Source organism: Eptesicus fuscus, chromosome 7, assembly GCF_027574615.1.
Source record: "Eptesicus fuscus isolate TK198812 chromosome 7, DD_ASM_mEF_20220401, whole genome shotgun sequence".
NCBI classification, from domain to species: Eukaryota; Metazoa; Chordata; class Mammalia; order Chiroptera; family Vespertilionidae; genus Eptesicus; species Eptesicus fuscus.
Genome location: NC_072479.1, coordinates 70,362,421 through 70,382,449, shown reverse-complemented (window position 1 = coordinate 70,382,449; position 20,029 = coordinate 70,362,421). Strand labels below are relative to the sequence as shown.

The 20,029-nt window shown below is 45.2% G+C and overlaps 1 protein-coding gene across 1 annotated transcript in view; it reads right to left on the bottom strand.

The window, feature by feature from the left end:
- Positions 1-1,265: 1,265 nt before the first annotated feature.
- DENND5B (DENN domain containing 5B) overlaps positions 1,266-20,029 on the bottom strand; it is a 98,609-nt gene continuing 79,845 nt past the window's right edge. Inside the window, exons 14-22 of the mRNA XM_054718613.1 lie at positions 17,631-17,759; positions 16,938-17,059; positions 13,440-13,585; positions 11,770-11,888; positions 10,325-10,512; positions 6,186-6,268; positions 5,852-5,978; positions 3,848-4,022; positions 1,266-1,866 (exon numbers count right to left, since the gene is read on the bottom strand). Coding sequence (XP_054574588.1) covers positions 1,683-1,866; positions 3,848-4,022; positions 5,852-5,978; positions 6,186-6,268; positions 10,325-10,512; positions 11,770-11,888; positions 13,440-13,585; positions 16,938-17,059; positions 17,631-17,759 — 1,273 coding nt within the window. The 3' untranslated portion in view covers positions 1,266-1,682. The remainder of the gene's footprint in view (positions 1,867-3,847; positions 4,023-5,851; positions 5,979-6,185; positions 6,269-10,324; positions 10,513-11,769; positions 11,889-13,439; positions 13,586-16,937; positions 17,060-17,630; positions 17,760-20,029) is intronic.

The following is a 20,029-nucleotide window of genomic DNA, read 5'->3' as shown; positions in this document are numbered from 1 at the left end:
TCTTAACCCCTTTCCATGGGTTTCTAGATGCTTCAACCCCCCTTTCCTCCCCGAGAACTAGGCCACACATCACAGGGGGTGGGCCTCGCTGCCTGGCTGCACACGGTGTTTATAGAGGGAGGGAGGCACTGGCTTCATTCGTTTCCCCCGCCAGGAAGTAAGGGAGACAGCACTGTAGGCTCCAGCGGGGACCCTCAGATCACAGGGGCCTGCGGGCCATGGCTTCGCGTCTCAGCCACAACTGGGAATACAGCCCGGAGCTCTGTGAGCACTCGCACAGCTAGCAACGTGCAAGCGCTCACTGGAGCCACAGGGCCTGCTGTGAGGAAGACCTAAGGTGACCAGCTCACACCACGTTTATCTGACTCCCGGATAGAACACCGAACTGGAAAGTTACGCACAACATTTGGTCGTTCAAAAACGGCTGCCTCTGGTTCTGTGTGCGTTTTGCCCCCCTGTGCCGCGCTGGCTTTTCACCTCCTCTGGGCCAGTTGTTTCATGTTATCAGCCCTCTTACAAAGCAACAGAAAACGTGCCCTGAAACACCCAGAAAGGGGCCATTCTTTCTCTCTCCTGTTATTTGCATTATCTTGGTCAACAAATACTTTTCACAAAAACATTCCAAGCCACACCGAGCCCTCCTCCTTCTCAGACATTCCTTCCATTTCCTGAGAGGGGGCTGGGCACCCGGGAGGGGAAGGGGCGTCGGGAGCCAAACAAAGACGGGCTTAAGGGGGTCCCTCCCTCCGAGGTGAGGGACCACTGCCGGGCTCCCAGGGCCGAATAAAAAGCACAGGATCAAACGCCTGTTTGCAGTTGTTATGACTGTGACATCTGCCCAAAGTACCTCCAATAACATGAATAAAAATGCTAGGAATGAAGTCAGTCTAGGCTAATCTTTCCACAGAGTAAAGAAGTTATAATCCCACCATTTAACACACTTCTTGGGCCTTTGTGTGCTGTCTACCCAGTTAAGCCAAGCTCCTAGGGTTCAGTATTTAAAGTATTTGAATTATATCTTCATCTTCTGCCTAAGGGGGTGGGGGGGTGGGGAGACTGCCCAAAAGAATGGAAAAGTGACTCAATTCGTACGTATGAAACCATTTGCAACTTAAAAGATACAAGTGCAGCCTGGCTGGTGTGGCTCAGTGGTTGAGCACCGACCCATGAACCAGAAGGTCGCAGGTTTGATTCCCAGTCAGGGAGCTGGATCCCCAGTGGGCAGAGCTGTTTACATTCAGAATACAAAGAGTCAGACCCCAGGATGGATGGCCACACACTGCAATGCCTTCTGGGCTGCACGGTACCTACACGTGTACTGGCTTCTTCCTGACTAGCACCGCGCCCCGCAACTCCCAGTGCTTTTAAGCTACTTATTTTAAATCACAGGAATATTCAATCTAGGAAAAAGTATCTTATTAGAGTAATATAATTTCTTAGAGAAGATAGCATATTTACACACATCTAACACATGAAAATACTCTATTTTATACTAAATTCCTGGTTCAAATGAACTACAATACAGCATTTTGCCTTGTCTGCAGCGTGAGGACTGTTTCAAGTCGGGGCATACGGTGCACGGCCCCTGCAGGACTCACGACCGCGCCAGACAAGTCCAAATCGGTCCGTCGACGGGGGAGGTTAGGGAGCAAGGGGTCGGGACAGAGAGTTTCTACCAGGGGTTACACGTCCACGCCTTTGATGAGAGATCCCTCTAAGACGATGGTGAAGTCCTGAATGGTCTGCAGAATGCGGATGAGCGAGTTGACGGTCATGCGGTCCCGCAGGAGGGCGCTCTCTTCGTACATCCGGGTGATGGCAGGGCACTCGGCTAACAGCGGGATCCACTGGGGGAGCAGGCGATCCCTACAGGCCCGAACAGAAAGAGCCCTGAGTGTGGCTGCCTCGTGGCAGAGCGCAGCCCGTGCCGGAGCTCCCACCGGGAAGGTGTGGGGCCGGTGGGGCACATCCAGCCAAGCTCCGGGGTCAGCTGAGAGGAAACTCAGGTCAAGAAGCTGGATCTTTACTGGTGGGAAGGCTGCAGGAGCGAGACAGTGTAGGCTCACGGGAAGACCCATCAGAGTTTAACAGTAGGCCATGTGGGCCATGAGGATTTCCACACATTGAGGAAATTCTCCATTCCGATTTTACCACTTTTAGAAAGAGGCAGAATGTAATTTTATATTTCTTTTTTACAGGGGCGTTAGACATCCGTGGCAAGGCATGCCAAAGTAGATGGACCTTTTGGGAGGAAAGACTACATTAAATAGTAGGGATTTGCTTGTTTTTGTTTTGTTTTTCAACTTATACAACGTAATAAGGTAAGGAACAAAATCAAAGCAGAACATTAAGTAGATTTTATAAACCAAAAGAGAGGTGGCATTGGCCTAATAAATCGGAACAGTGATGAGATAAAAGGAGATAAGGATCGTGTTCAAAAGGAACTTTAAAAGCTCAGCTGAACATGGGCCCCTTTTGTTAAGAAATTCAGAACTTAGTTTTATAAGCCAGTTGAAGTCTCAGGCTAATCAGTGTTTCCTGATTAAACTCGACACTAATCACCTGTCCCTAGGTACCTAAGACATCCTTACTAAGCACCTTCCAAGGCCTTTCGTGACAAGGACTGCCCTAACTAGACCATCCTGAACCTCCCTTGGGCCTCCAGGGTGTTGTTTTTTTTAAAAACTATGTTTTACTGATTTTTAGAGAGAGAGGGAGGGAGTGGTATAGAGAGACAGAAACAGCGATGAAAGAAAAACATCATCCATCAGCTGCCTCCTGCACCCCCCTACTGGGGATCGAGCCCAAAACCCGGCAAGTGCCCCAACTGGGAATCGAACCAGAAACCTCTTGGTTAATGGGGCAACACTCAACCACCGAGTCACCCCAGCCGAGCAGGACTCCAGAGGTTTAGGAGAAAGCACACATTGCACACAAAAAGCTTCTAAAGGTCTCTGTGTTTCATTTCTTACACTTATGAGAGCTGTTTTAAAATGAATGAGTTTTACAGCTCATATGTGACATTTTCAAGAAAAAAAAGGGGTAGGAAACTGTCTTAAAGAGAAGACTATATAGTAAGAATTTGCAACGTTATTAAATTTAATATGGTGGTGTATATACACTATACAAGCTCTAGACAGTACATATATATGTGTGTATGTGTCAGTGTATCTAATTATCTACCAACCTACCTGGAACTATTTACCTATCTTTGGATACTCTTTACCTGTAACTATTTACCTATCTTTGGATACTCTTTACCTGTAACTATTTACCTATCTTTGGACACTCTTTACCTGTAACTATCTACCTATCTTTGGACACTCTTTACCTGTAACTATCTACCTATCTTTGGATACTCTTTACCTGTAACTACTTACCTATCTTTGGACACTCTTTACCTGTAACTATCTACCTATCTTTGGATACTCTTTACCTGTAACTACTTACCTATCTTTGGAACGAGTAGAGTGTGTGGTTGAGAGCCTGGGCTCTGGAGTGAGATGATGTGAATCTTGCTTCACCTCTCTCTGTGTGACCTTGGGAAAATCTGCTGCCTGTGTTTCATCTATTTTCTCATCTACAGAATGGGATACTGGTTGCTACTTCAAATACTGGTGGTGGTGAACAGGAGGAGGATTCAACGAGATAATGTATGTAAAGTACACTTAGCACCGGGCTTACCCAACACAGGGCAAGTGCCCAATAAGCAGGATTCTCATCATGAACCTTGGAATGAAAGAAACTCACGGGAGAGCTTTGGAAGGGGCAGGACCTGGCTTAACCCTTTCTGGACCCTTGTTCGACGTGTAACAAAGACAGGGAAAGTCAAGAACTGGCTTCATACCGTGTTCCAAGGCAAACTAAAATCTGGAATTTGCCGTCCTTCCCAATGTTCCTGGGTGCCGTATTAATAGCATTGACATAATGGCAGAAGGTTTTGCAGGAGGGTTTCTGAATAAGGACATCATCTTCATTGTCTAGAATCTGGTCGGTGGTTTCAAAATAAGCAACCGCTTTCTCTGGGGAAGGAAGTCAGAATCACATCACAATACACATCAGCACTTTGTAACAGAAAGGCTCATCCACTAGGTTTACCTGGAAACACTAACGGTGCTCTGCATTAGAGCCAGTCCTGGAGCCCAAATCATCCTTTTACCATTGGTTTCACAATGAAGTCTAGAGGTCCATGTTTCAGGAATGTGCTCCGGGGAGTTTATTTTCTAATCTAGAGTGCATTCTGGAAGGCTGGGAAAAGTTACCCTCTTTGGAATAGCTGCTTGAAATGGAAATTGGCAAGAGGAAGAAAAATAAAAACAGACTCCTCTATTGACTGGAACCTTCCAGGAGTAAGCAGCAAAGACATGGTAGCCACTGGGATGGGGGCCCGGGTTCCAGCTGTAGAATGCCAGGCTTACACGGCAACACAATTCTGAAATGGAACTGAACCAGTATACTGGAGAAAGAGGTATGTGTACACATGTCAGAAGCAGGAGCCATATTCCAGGCATTCTAGAAGGGAAAGAAAAAAAATCACTCCTGGGGGCCTAATCTGTCAACTTTCCTTTCTTTGTCCAAAAATTCTAAATTAGATGGAATCAACTAGGCCTTATGTACAAAACGCGAATGATTAATCACCCCTTTAAAGAAACTGGGAATTCTAGAAGAGCTGCATACCAAGCTCAGCAAGCTGGAGCAGACACTGGAGGGGACTGTACCTGCGGAGGGATCCCCATCTGTAAGGGCCCACGGACAGCTACAGGGGGGCTGGGTGACTGAGGAGGTGCATTTTAAATGGAAAGGAGGCCAATTTGAATTTAAATGGGCACCTGTGTCCAGTGGCTACCACTTTGGACAGCACAGAGCTGGAGTCATCCTTTTCAGACGCCTCACTCCTTATATCCAAACCTCCCAAATAACTTCCACTTCGTTCAGGATAAAGACCAAAGTCCTTCCAAAGGCCTGGAAGCCCCTCACAACCTGCCTCTTGCAGTAAATACCTCTTCCCCCCAAATCCTTTCTCTCCCCTCACTCTGCTCAGCCCGATCCCCCTGCGACTCCACGGGACGGCCAGGCGCACCCCTGGCCCCTCTCTCAGCTGAGTGCCCTCCTCCCAGGATGCACAGGGCTCACTTGCGCACTCCCTGAAAGTCTTTGTTCAAATGTCACCTTGTCAACAAAGCCTGTAACCACCCATTTAAAAGAGCACTCGGCACTCCATTTCCTCTTACCTTGTTCTATTTTTTCCAGACCAACGACCACCTCACATAATAGATGAATTGCATATTTATTATGTTGCTTTGTATTATTTGTCCTCCCTGCCCCCACCAGAATGTAAGCTTATCAACCACAGGAATTTTCCTGTGTGGTTAGTTATATCTTTTGGTTGTTAATCCTCACCTGAGGATATTTTTTCCCATTGATTTTTAGAGAGTGGAAGGGAGGGAGAGAGAGACAGTGAGAGAGAGAGGAACATCATGTGAGAGAGACACACTGATTGGTTGCCTCCCGCAGGCGCCCCGACCCAGGCCCCGAGATCGAACCTGCTCTGCAATCAACGTTCGGGAACTGAACCCAAGACCCTTCAGTCCACGGGCCGACGCTCTATCACTAAGCCAAACTGGCTAGGGCTAGTTATATCCTGAGCATCTAGAATAGCGTTTGGAATCTGGTGGGCACTATAAATATTTGTTGACTGAATGAAAAGCAAGGACAGTGCTTATTTGATTTGTTTTTTTTTAAAAAACATACTCCCTTAAAATGAGCCCTTATTTGCCCAATTCCTGGATCTTTGAGTTTTCCCAGAAGCATTTCAATGACGTTACACTGGCATCCACCTGCCTGGACTCACCTATGAAGTCCCAGATGAAGACGTTCTTGTGGAAGATGCGGGCAGACTTGAAGCCGTGGTGGAAAACCTGTTCCAGCGCTGCAACCAGGCCGCTCTCTCCGCACAGCAGCACCGTGAGGCTTCCTCTCTGCGGACACAACACAGGGCCAAAGCGTGACCGGCTGCGCCTTTGCTTAGGAACCGTGCCCGGGAGGCAGGCGCTGAAGCCTGGGGCATGTTGCTGCAGCTATCAGAAGCCGGCGAAGGAAAATCAAAGCACTTGGTATTGCCTTATGTGTCGTGCATAAAAGCGGCTTTAAAATCCTACTATACTAAGTTTTATAGCTCATCATACCTCTTTCTCAGGTTTGTGGAAATGTTTCACAATGTTGTTCACAGCCTCTCCAATTCCTTCCTGGATCTGTCCAGCATTGGGCTCTGAAAAACAATAAACAGAGGCCGAATTCTCACGCAAGGGAAATAAACCAAAGCGCTATGGGACATCAACTGTGTCCACCTTTGCAGGAAGCACTTCGCCAGCGCAGGCTGGCTTTGCCGGGGGCTCCAGCAGACCTGCCCCGGGCCAGTCTGGCCAAGTGAGAGGCATCTTGGCACAATGGGAAAGAACCCAAGAGACACCTACATTCAAATCCCAGCCCTACCACGTATAATCTATAACCTTGGTCAAATGTCTTCAGTCTAATGGGGAAAATACACAACATACACAAACTGCATACACGGGTCACTGGGAATGAGGTATTAGGTGTAAATCGCCTGGCACGGTGATTTACTCTGAGGAGGGAGACAGGGGAGACACACAGCTCATTCCTCAGGAACCCCACCCCCGTACCCCACCCCCGTACCCCACCTTCCTCCGCGCTCCTTAGTGGGCACAGACCGAGGCCTCTGAGGTTCTTAGGCTAACCTGGAATTTGTGTTTTTTGCTGTTGTGTTTAAAGTAAAGGGAAGATGCCAGGTATACTGTGCGCCCTGCCAGAACTCCTTCCCTTCCTGGCTACTCACCGCTTCATCCCCGGGCCAGCACTTGCTCTTCTAGGCCCCGAGGGAGGGCGAGCTTGGTGGCTGTTTGAGTGGCCTCTAAACTGCCTTTTTGCCTCTCAAACCCCAGGAATGGAAAAAATAAAAAAGTGATAAACAGGTTTCATCCAGGGATAGAAGTCAGTAACAAGAGAAAAATGATGGATTTGGTATTTTCTTGTGGTAAATTAAGTACTATATCGATTTTACATGTCACACAATAAAGGACAAACCATACATTCTAGTTTTTAAGAATCTCTGAATTCATTTTTTAGGTAACAACAAGTAAGTTTTTTTCTACACCAATGAATAAAAATGGTAAAAATGGGAACTTCTTATGACTGAAGCACGGATGCTGTGGCTTCTTCAGCTCCTAGTAGTTTTTTCACTTTTACCATTCTCTGAATATTTTTCCTTTTGAACATGAAGATCTATTTTGAAAGCTTTTATCCATTCCAACAGAGCCCTGCACTGACCAGCAGTATATTAAAACTGATTTAAAACGTTGAGTTCTGCCTGGCCAACGTGGACCAGTAGGTTGAGCATCGTCCCATGCATTAAGAGGTCACTGGTTCGATTCCCGGTCAGGGCACATGCCCAGGTTGCAGCCTTGATCCCCAGCAGGGGGTGTGCAGGAGGCAGCCAATCCATGTTTCGCTTTCATTGATGTTTCTCTCTCTCTCTCTAAAAAAAAAAAAAAAAAATCAGTAAGGACATATTTTTAAAAAGATTATTCTCCATTAAAAAATATAACAAAACAGCCGAAACCGGTTTGGCTCAGTGGATAGAGCATCGGCCTGCGGACTCAAGGGTCCCAGGTTCGATTCCGGTCAAGGGCATGTACCTTGGTTGCGGCACATCCCCATTAGGGGGTGTGCAGGAGGCAGCTGATCGATGTTTCTCTCTCATCAATGTTTCTAACTTTCTATCCCTCTCTCTTCCTCTCTGTAAAAAATCAATAAAATATATATTAAAAAAATATATATAACAAAACAAAAAACGTTGAGTCCTCTAAACATCACCTTGCACACACGGTGAGAAAATACTAAGTGACCCATCTCTGGGTTTCAGGTTATCTAAGATTTTATGCTTATTGAGTAAGAAAAGAAAACATAACCAAAAGTGGGGACAAGGCTTCTCACAACAGTACTATCCCTGGAACTGCACTCATTCAGAAGCTGTAATAATTTGGATGGGCTGAGGCAAAACCTATTTTAAAGTTTTAAATCAGCATAATTAAGGTGTTGCATACAACAAATTCAGCAAATTTAAGTGTGCAAATTGGCAAGCTTTGATAGGTATATAGTCACGTAACCACCACCACCACCATCATAATATAGAAAATTTCCCTCAACCCAGAAAGTTCCCTCAACCCAGAAAGTTCCCGTGCCCCCATTGGGTCAATCCTGTTCCCCAGCTCTCAACCCCTGGCAACTGCCGACCTTACATTGCCTTTTCCAAAATTTAATGAAAATGGAATCATATAGTACCTAGTCCTCTGTGTCTGGTTTCTTCCACTTCACAGAATATTTTGGAGATTCATCCATGCTGTTAGATGTACCAATCGTTTGTTCACTTTTACATACTGCTGAAAATTATCCCCTTGAATAGATATACCACAATCTGCTTATCCATGAACCAACTGCGGATATTGGGGTTGTTTCCATTGTGGCTACTGTGAATAAAGCTGCTATGAACATCTGAGTGCAAGTCTTAGTGTTAATATATGTACTCATTTCTCTCGGTTAAATATCTCGGAGGAGATTTGGGGGGTAAGTATGTGGTAAGTGTATGAATCTCTATATATAAAAGGCTAAGCGACCGTTGACCACCCGACCATCTGACCGGTAGCTATGGGTACAATGACCACCAGGGGGCAGACGCTCAACACAGGAGCTGCTGAGAACCCAAGAACCGCACTCTGGCAATCTGGGACCCCTTGGGGGATGCTGGAGAGTCAGTTTTAGCCGAATCCCCGCAGGCCAGGCTAAAGGACCCCACCTGCCAGAGGGATCCTGCTCACTCCACAGACACCCTTCAAGCCACGGCACTGCCCCAGGTACAGCCTCTGGGGAGGGACCGCGGGAGGTTGGCTCCAGGGCATGTCTGGCCTGTCTTGCCCAGTCCGGCTCCTCCGGTCACCTTCTAATTAATCTCCTTTCAATGTGCACGAATCTGTGCACTGGGCCACTAGTATCTTTATAAGAAACTGAACTGTTTTTCCTTCTACATTCCCACAAGCAGTGTATGAGCACTGCACTGTTCTCCATCTTTAGCAATATTTGCTATTATCAGTCTTTCAAATTTTATCGATTCTGGTGCGTGCATGGTGTAAGTTTTACTTCTGACTATAGAAAGCATTTATGAATCAGGGGAGTAACTTAAGAAAGGATAAGGGGGATCTTTCAATAACATTCTAATCGTGAATACTATCTAAGGAAACTGCTTTGTTAGTAAACTGAGGGCTTCTTAGGTACTTTTGTTATCCTACTACGGTAATTATCTATAACTAAAAACTACCTCACTGACAAACTTTTGTAATTTTTCACTAAGTCATACTGCCTTGGTTTTCTGTGGCTCCAGTGATAGATCACCACAAGCTGGGTGGCTTACAACAATAGAAACTATTCTCTCATAGTCCGGGAGACCAGGCTCTGTGGAAGAAGGGGCCCCTCCTGTCAAGCCTCTGGTGGCTGCTGGCCTTCCATGGCCGTGGCTGCATCACTCCAGTTCCTGCTTCCGTCTTTACACCATCTCCTCTGCGTGCGTCTGATTTCCCTCTGCCTCCCACTTATAAGAATACTTGTGATCGCTTTTAGGGCCCACCTCGATAAATCCAGGATAATCTCTCTATCTCAAAATCCTTAACTTAATTACATCCTTTCCCAAATAAAGTAACATTTACAGATTCTAGGCATTAGATCTGATATCCTGGGAGACATTATTCAGCCTACTAAAGACCACATTCGTATAAACTAGGAGTTTATTGTACAAAACTCACTCCTTTACAGTATCTTGTTTCATCACTTATATGAAGCTGGAGGGTGGGGACAGGGGTTTTTAGAATTTCTCTTAGAATAAAGAGCTCTATATAACTAAATGTGGCTATGTCGGAGTATTGTAATACAAAACCATTTTGTATTCCTCTTTTAGGTTTCAGGCAAAATATTACTTATTCATATTTCCATAGCTTAACTGAAACAGAGCATGCATTTTTATTGAATTTTAACATGCGAATTCTTCAGGCTTTTAATTACTTGTAAAGTCTTGCCTTATTTTTTCCTCCTTTTTTCCTCCCCCCTCTTCTCTTTTCTAAAGTCCCTCTTCCCAAGTTAATTTTCCTCAGCGTTCTTCTTTGTAACCTCCCTACCACAATTGATTAATGAGACAGTTTTCTGTGAAATGGCCACGTGACGCCTGCAACATGAGACACAGAGAAATGAAGGACCAACTTACTGGTGGCTTTTCCCGTTAGTGAAGTGATGCTCAGTCTCCTGGCCGTGGTGGGCGACTTCTGCTGGGGGGGAGTCCGGCACTGCTTCGCCAGGTCCTCATCCGCCACGGGCGCCATCAGCTCTCCAATGAGAATCCTCTCCAGGCTCCCGTCGTCAACGCCTTTCCCCAGCCACCGCCCGCACGGGAACCTAGCAGGACGAAAACCAACCAACCAACAAAAACCACCTTCTGCATCACCAATATTTTATTTACTAGTTTTAGTCAGAATTTTAAAAATAGCACCATGAGTAAAGCCCACCATTTTAGTGCCTGTGGGTTGTTTCTTTTAATTATGAAAAATTTCAAACACAGAAAAATAGAGAAAATAACAGTATAACAAACACCTGTATTCTTACCACCTAGACCAATGGTCGGCAAACTGCGGCTCTCGAGCCGCGGTTTGCCACTCTGTTGACTAATGAGTTTGCCGACCACCGGGATAGGGGCTTAATCACAAGGAACAACAACAGCCTGTAATTATTGGAATCGAGAGTCTAGGTCAGTGGTCGGCAAACTCATTAGTCAACAGAGCGGCAAACCGTGGCTCGCGAGCCAGCCGCAGTTTGCCAACCACTGACCTAGACTTATCATTTTTTGTTGAAGCATTTTAAAAGTAAATTACATACACTAGGACATGTAAAACACTTCAGTATAAATCTCTAAATAATAAAGATGTTTTCTCTCTTATATAGCCATAGGTTATTATCACACGCAACCAAATTAAAATAATTCTTTTTTTTAAATTTGAGATTAAAAAAAAATTGCTTTTAGAGGAAGAGGAAGGGAGAGAAACAACAACTTCGATCAACTGCCTCCTGCATGCCCCCAACTGGGGATTGAGCCCACAACCCAGGCATGTGCCCTGACCAGGAATCAAACCAGCGATCTCTTGGTGCATGGGTCAATGCTCAACCATTGAGCCACACTGGCCAGTCTAAAATAACTCTTTAATATTTTCTCAAACCTAACTCATCAAAATTTTGTGATTAGTTCTTGAAAGAACAGTCTCAAACTCTGAGTATCAGAGTTAAGTTACAGAAGAAAAGAGGAGAATGTTCACAGAAAGGGGTGCTGGCTGGAACTAGCACAGTCCCAAAGATCCTGTCCTCATACTGAAAATTGTTTTAAGCTTGTTTCTTTCTTCCTTTTTTTATCAGAGTTACAGCAATCGTTTTCAACACAACAATCAACACTTGTGAACTAAGCATTAGCAGTGAACACAATGTGTTTTTGTAAAGTATTTTTGGGGGCAATTTTGTATCAAACCAAACCAAAACAACCCCCAAAAAACGAAACTAAGATACAGAAGGCAGAGGGAAAGCTTTAGAAAGAAACAGTTCTTAAACCTTTCCTTGTCTAGCGAGTCTCACAATAGGAACTCTGAATTCCGAAGGACATTTACTCACCTGTATGTGTGTCCTGTGATTTCATTTCTGACCATGACACAATCCACGAGCCACTTGGCTAACAGTCCCGAGTTATCGTGACCAATCTGCACAGTGGTCAGCTTCCCCAGGTTCTGGCACTGTAGGGACAGGACCACAGGTTATTCAGCGCCCGATCCCATCCCACTTCCTCTGGGCTTTCGCTGTGGCTCCGTGGTTCCACCTCCCTCAACTGCAGAGGGCCCACTCTGCATGTGTGCTCTGCTCTGCACTAGAGAAACACAGTCATCTCCAATACACCCCAGCTAAGGAGACAGGAGACAGGTGGACTGGATCTAAGGAAGGGACCGCACAAGGTGCTAGGCTCGAGATGTAAACAGTGGAAGCAGACGCTGGAGAAGGAAGATTTATTTCTAACTGGGGAACCCAGAAACATCACACAGACAGTGATTTGTGCCTTAAAGGACGAGAAGAATTTCAAGAAGCAGAAAAAGGGTGCTTTTAGATTCAGTTACAGAGAGGTCAGAAAAACAACTATAGATATAAAAAGAAAAAAAATCACTGACCCAGCTATTTTTGTTTCAAATAAAATACTCAGGCAGAACTGACCTTAAACCTCATCTACTAGATAGAAATCTTCAAAGCTATTGTTAAAGAACATACACAACGAAACAGCATAGCTATCAACATCTTTCCTGGCCCTTTGTGGACAAGTACAAAAGAAAGTGATCATAACAGGAATGGTAAAAATAAATGTCAATTAAATGCTGACTTTTAAATTCTGATAAAACATCACAGACCCCACTGCCTATGTGTGGGTGGGATGATCAGGGCTGAGTTCTTAGGCCCTTGACTTTGTTTCGCAGTGAGAAGGCATCACAGTGACTCAGGTGAGGGGGATGGCACCTTAAATTAGCTGTGGCTGCAGAGATGGAAGGAACTAGACAGATGTGAGGGAGTTTGGAAGCAGCATTGATGGGACGTACGGTGCAGTTATGTTCCATTCTTGGTAGTCAAAGAAAAGCTAAGGGTTTTAATCTTTTATATACAGATGGCTGTGAGTTCACTGGGTAGATAGGGCCAAAATGGGATTCTGTGGGGAGAGTGCTATTCCTGGATCGCAAGGAACACGAGAACAGGGCGCTCAGCTGGTACCACATCCTTCCAGAGCAGGCCCTGGCTTCCTCCAGCATGCCGGGACCTACCTGCCTGTGAGCTCACACACACAGGAATACTTCCCCAAGTGAGACCTGAACTACGACACTGAAAGGTATTTTCAGAAAATCACTTTATAAATGTCACCACGTGGTCTGCAAGCCATAAACACGGACACAGTTCTCGTGTCCCTGTGGCCAGGGTCAGGCGGGAGTGTTTGCAGTGGGGATGAGGACCGCTGTGGGGAAAAAGCTGAGTGCTAAGGCACCAGCGTCCTGGAGCAGGATTGGAAAAGGCCCCAGTGCACCATCACAGGTAGGAAAACAGAGCTAACAATGACACTTACAACCAAGATACAAAACAAATTAGCGTGTTTACGACAACTTGACACAAGTACATGACCCCAGAAATGATCCTGCATGCTTGACTGTGCCTTTGTATTATCTGACTCAAGGAAAAGGAAAAAGTGAAACTGGAATCCTTGTGTAGAATTACGTATGGCGCTTTCTGCGCGGACAGGTCTTAGCTGCACCGACCTCAAAGGTCATTTCGAGGAGGTTTTTGGGGATCTGCATCACTCCCGTGTCTCCCAGCTCTCCCGACACACAGATCCAGGGGTTCGAGGTGATGATCGCGTTGCTCAGCTTCTTGATGGGGATGATCACCGACCTATACGGAATCACTGGAGGAAAATGCTGAAATTAATGAAAAATTACAATACAATTCTCCTGATAACAAAACAAACATGTATTAAGAACTCTGTTGGCTTTCACAGATAAGTCACTTAAATATATGTATTTAAAAATGTGTTTTATTAATTTTTGGAGAGAGAAAGGGAGAGAGAAACATTGATTGGCTGCCTCCTGAACACCCCTCACTGGGGATCGAGCCCACAACCCAGGCATGTGCCCTGACTGGGAGTCGATCTGCCGACCTATTGGTGCATGGGAGGACGCTCAACCAACTGAGCCACACCGGCCAGGGCCACAGAAAATTCACTTTTTATGATCTATCAAGATGTAACTTGGACAAAAAGATGAGATCATAGCCTCGCCTAGTTTAGAAAAATGAGGTCCAGTTTGTAAGCCCTAAGTCCTGATACCTGAGGTGGTTTCCCCAGCATATACACCACCATGCGTGCATGGCATGCATATCACCATGGCGATAATCATCCCCGTGCATTTATACACAATCTCAGGCATTAGCACCAGAATACTTGAGGACACGAACACTAACAGTGCTGTAAAGTGTTTTCATTGCTTTAACGCTTTTACTAATTTTGTTTCAAAATCGAGTACACATGAGCATGGCTCCTGGCTGGTTTCATATGAAAAAGGGGCTGGATGACTTCTTGGCTAGCATCCCTGTCTTGGGCAGTGCTTTAAGGCACGGCACTTCTGAACGTTCCCATCCCAGTTTTACAGCTCAATATGCAAAGCCAAGAAAAATAAACAACGGCACCTCCATTCTGGACACAACGTAAGGTCTTTAAACGACAACTTGGAAAGCTATGAAGGCGACTCACGGAGGGGCCTCAGGGAAAGAATCAAGATGTGGAAACGGCTGTGGGAAACCTCGTCTTCTGAAGGCTCTTCAAAGGCACACCACTAGGTGTCACTGTCCCACCACTGTCTTTTGCTCAAATGTGGAAACACAATCAAGTTAGACATTACCACGCCCCCTCCATTTTCCTTTAAAAATGGGGGCGGCTCAAACACAGTAGCACGTCGTTATCCTTCAGAGCCAAACGTTGTTGTTTTTCCCCCAAAAAAGCAGGGTAGAATCCATATTTTTTGTTGGTATTCTTGGGATTTCTGCTCACTCGGTTACCAGAGGGCGTACGAGAAGCCCGCCCTGAAAGATGTACAGGGAAGGAGAGCACACTTCCTGGGCCAGATGTCCAGGTGCCGCCTCCCCATACGGGCTCAGGGTTCAGTGCATTCTCAGGTGAGGAAAATGAATGGGACAAACGGTTCGTTTTCCTGATTTTACACAGACCACGTTCTTCATGGTGGAGCGGATCACCTCCCTGTCTGTCTATTTTGGCCAAAGGAGAGGAAATGCTACAGGAAAGGCCCCACTTGCATGTTTTAGTCATCACAAGAATCAAATCGTTTTTGGAACTGAAAGCAGAAGAGGTTACAGCAAGACTATTTTGGGTGCCAGAGGTTTCTCTAATTTCTTTCATCGACAGGATTAGAAAAGCTGCAGAAAAGGGCCAGCAGATGCACAACAGTGATTTCATCAAGTATAAAAAGTAACATTATTTAAACTCAGAATATTTCTTTCATGAAGTATCTCAATTCCTCACACTGGAAGAGTTTCTTAGCTGAAGAGAAATCTGCAGCTATCAGGAGGATTTTAGGAGTCCTATTTCTTCTCTTTCAAAACTGTATATAACATTTTAGCTTTTCATTCCTGCAATAACCTAATAAATGAATAGAAGCTTCCCAGATAGGTTGGCTCAATAACCATTTCAACTCCAGTGTTCCTTGTCTGCCTCTACCAGAGACGAGAAAAACCAAAAACCTACACGATTCTGGCCAGTGAAATGCTAGTGATGTTTATGGTGATTGCTTGGAAAATTATGTTCTTTGAACACAGATTCTGACGCTTTTTCCTTGGCATTCCTTCCTTCTTCCTGCTTGAAGGCGGACTGAGAATAGCCATCCTGTGACCAGAAGGTGATGAGCACACACTGAGGATTGTCTAGGACAGGCGTCCTCAAACTACGGCCCGCGGGCCACATGCAGGTGGTTTTTGCCGTTTTGTTTTTTTACTTCAAAATAAGATATGTGCAGTGTGCATAGGAATTTGTTCATAGTTTTTTTTTAAACTATAGTCCGGCCCTCCAACGGTCTGAGGGACAGTGAACTGGCCCCAGTTTAAAAAGTTTGAGGACCCCTGGTCTACGAGGAGAGGGACAAAGAGCCCACGTCCAAGCCCTGGCCGGGGTTGCCAAGTGGTTAGAGCGTTGGCCTGAGGACCAAGGGGTCACGGGTTTGATTCCTGGTCAAGGGTACGTACCTCCGTTGCAGGTTCGATCCTGGCTCCAGCCAGGGCATGTGCAGGAGGCAACCAATTGACGTGTCTCTCTCACATCAATGTTTCTCTCTCTTTCTCCCTATCTCCCTCCCCTCTTCTCCCCTTCTACTCTCTCTAAAAATCAATGGAAAAAAATACCCTCAGGTGAGGACTGGAAAGAAAAAAGAGCTCATGTCCATGATGGCACTATGGACTGCCTACTACAAGACTTCTTGTTATGCAAGAAAAATAAAACTACTAATTTGTTTAAACCACTGTTTTGCAAGTTTCTGAAACTTGCAGCTGAACATAACTCCAAACTGATACAAGTAAAAAGTCTATAAACTAGGAAAGGGGACCCACAGCTAATAAGAATTAGCAACGGTGAAGAGAATAAACACTTTAATTCAGCTTATCCAAACCCGTCGGCATCTCCAGTCAGCATCTCCTCCCTCCACAGGCTATACTCCCCACCAAGATCCTGAAGTCTTTCGGAATTACCAGAGAGTAACGATGTTCAGGTAGAAAAGTTTATTTTTATCACCTACTGATTCTTTGAATTTATGGGTTTTGGATAAGATCTAGAAATATATTCCTTTTCACGTCCATCCCACTTCCTGTCGCAGACTGCGTTTCCTGGGAGGCAGACCCTGAGTCAGAAATCAGCACCAGAATGTTGCTTCTGGGATCAACGTGAGAGCAGAAAGCAGGCCTCGGGGGAGGGAGAAGCTGTCTGTAATGACGTCAGCTGGCCAGATGGCGAGTTCTGGGACAGCCTCTGACCAGTCAGAGCAGGCTGGCCCTCGCAGGAGGGCTCCCTGGGGTGAGGCACTCCCTCCCCACAGGGCCGAGAGCTGAGGACCCTTCAATCCTAAAGGAGAGGGGGGTGGAGTGGGGGCGTCACAGTGTCCACCTCAGTGTACTAGGGTGTGTCTCACTTTAAAAAATACGAACCCTATTCCATTAGTCACCCGAGCAACCCTTCACTGAACAGCCGCTCCCAGACTTACTGATAGTGGTGAAGACACTGGTGAAACAGAAGTAGTCCACAGCGTTGAGGGAGAGAAGATGGTAAAGAAACTGTTCTCGCTCTTCTTCGCAGCACAGAAAGGCATACCGCTTGTAAAGCTTCCTAGGAAAGAGCAGCGCAAGCACAACAACAGTGTAGGCTATTTCTCATTATGTCTCGCATGAAAAGTAAACACCTCTACTGAGACAAACTGGGTAGAAATTCTAATCCGGAAAGAACAGACAATTCCCAAAAATGAACATGCAGACTGGTGACATCTTAACCTAATCAGTCATTCAATGGGGGGGAAAAACAAACTACAAATCCATGTTGTCTACGAAACGAATAGAGATCAGAAAGTGCTGACCAGTGTGGGGGCAATGAATAGCTAGCTATTCCGATAGACAGTGGGGCTGAGAGTTTCAGGAAAGCAATCTGCTGGTAATACCTCTTTTAAACCAGTCAGACATTCATTTTACAAGAGGAGCCACCCTGTAACATGAGGTGACCAGCACATACTGTGTGCTGTCCAGGAGGAGAGGGGCAAAGAGCCTGCGTCCAGGATGGCCCTGTGGACCGCCTAGCCCCAGATTCCTTGTTACATAAGAGAAACAGAGCTACGGTGTGTCGACTTTCGCAATGTGCTTTGTAAGCACACAGGTCATAGAAACCGGAATGCCTCAACCTGTCTCACCTGGTGAGTGGCTGGTTAGACAGCAACTGCTTGAGATGCTGGGACAAGAGTTTCTTTTCTAGAGACAGCCTTATCCACGCCCGAGCTCGTCCGACGTCAGTCTTGATCTCACTCATGTTCTGAATGTGCCTACGGAACAGCAGCAACAGAAGAGATGTGAATCCTAAGGTTTGGAAAAGACCTCAGGGTTGCACAGGAAAGTTCATTTTTACTTAAATGAAGCAATAGGGAATACACAGTTTATGTTGATTAAACCTTCAAAGGTTCTATCTTAGTTATGAATCTAGCCCCACATCAGAATTACCCTTAAAACACAAGCATACAGGCAACATCTTAAGATACACAAAGCATTTGAAACCCATTCATCCTTTAACGTTTCTTTATGTTCTTTCAGCTTCACAGATAAACTGGCACTTGGTTATTCCCGACTCTCAGGAAAATAAACTAAACAGGCTGAAATTCAGGTTTTTATTCAAAATAATTATTCTATAGTATAACGAAGTATCTGCCGCAAATTTAACCCACTGAATCATTTGCCGAAGCCCTAGACAACACACGGAAAAGACGAAATCTTACTTTCTATGGCAACAGCAGACACGCTGTGCTGCACGGACAAATTCAACATTTAAAAAAATTGCAAGACTTGAAAAATTGTGTGGCTACAAAGAAACACTGTGTGGTCACACGCCAGTTGAACGTAACATACTGTGGAAATTGGTATTCATGTAGAAGTCAATGCTACCCCCATAGGCTGTGTTTACCTTCCTAAATGATTTTCTTCCTAAGGGGACGAAGGACAGGCAGGAAGGACAAGCCTACGGGAGGGGCAACTGTAAAACCTCTATAGTGAGTCACTGAGGCCTTTGTGATCTGATCCGCCTTTTTTTTTTTTTTTTAATCTAAAATGACTCATCCTAGCTGTAATAAATATTGCAATGAAACCTTTTGTCTGATGATTCTAAGCTTTCAGAATAAGGACTAAAGCCTTATTTTGCTGCACACACACACACACACACACACACACACACACACACACACACACACACACACACACACTTCTCTTTTTTCCTCCCTCTCTCTCAATTCTTGGATCTGAACATTTAGGCCCTCGATACTAAGTGCTGATTTATAATCAAACACTCTCGATAAACAAGATGTAAAGCATTACATCACATCACACAGACACACTGAAGAGGTGGCATGCAAACATGCGTGAATGAGATTTATGACGCACTTATTTTTAAAGGGCTAATACCATTATGGATGGTCATGAACGGAGAAAGCTGGGGGCAAGCAGGCCCCCCTTGGAGCCTGGTTCTTACTGGTGGTGGTGGTGGCAGGGCCGAGCCCTGACAGCCCAGGGTGAGCCCCTGCAACAGCACTGGCTGTCCCTCAGTCCTACGGACATTCCCCAAAGGCTGACACGGCTGACGTGGGGAAATGCTCAGGCGTTTACCACTTAACTTTCGACAGTATTTACACGGAACCCCATGAGTGCCAGGCGGGCTCTGAGCCCCCATAACCCAAGAATACCAAGTTAATTCAAAAGGAATTCACTGAAAATGAATCTATATGGAGGTTGGTAAGTACTGAATGTTTCCCTACATACCCTTCCTACTCTAAAACAGTAAACTCTACGGAAATTAGTGTTATGCTGGCCTTAAACAGGTATCTGCAGACATGGTAGGTGAAGAATGACAAAGTGGAAAATAATTGTAATTTGAAAAACAATCTGTGTTTAAGGAAAATGGGGAGAATTGGAGTACATAAAACAAAACGTATTTTATTTAGGTGGCAATCAGCATTCCCATCATGAAAGCATTTGTGCTAGTGTTTTTGGTGGGCGGCGAGGGATTTGTCACAGCAGTGGCTCCTGAGATTCCGCATCCCATTACTTGCTTCCCTCTGTGATTCTGTTCATGTCTGAATCCCAGCTTCTGCTGGAATGCTTTCCTTGACCGTGACAGCCTCCAACGACCTCTCTAATTTATGAAATTCTGTAGTCTAATCGACATGTTTCATGCACTGCCTACTATTTGATCATTTTCTCTTGCTTTATGCTTTTTCCAGCTTGCCAAGTTCCCTGAGGACAAGCAAGGAGCCCAATACCTCTGAGTAGCCTTGCATCCTTCTTTGTACCCTATAAGGCCCAGCACATATTAGGAGCTAAAAAAAAATACCACAAAACAGCTCTGCTGCTTTGTATATCACTATAAAATTTTATGCTTAAATACATGTATATGTGTTGTGTTATTAAACTTTTATCCAAATCTATTAAATGTTTTTCTGTGTAGCTATACCATTTTTATTAAATCCTCAACCGAGAATATGTGGTATGTGATTTTTTTAAAAATTAATTTTACAGAGAGGAAGGGAGGGAAAGACAGACACACACACAC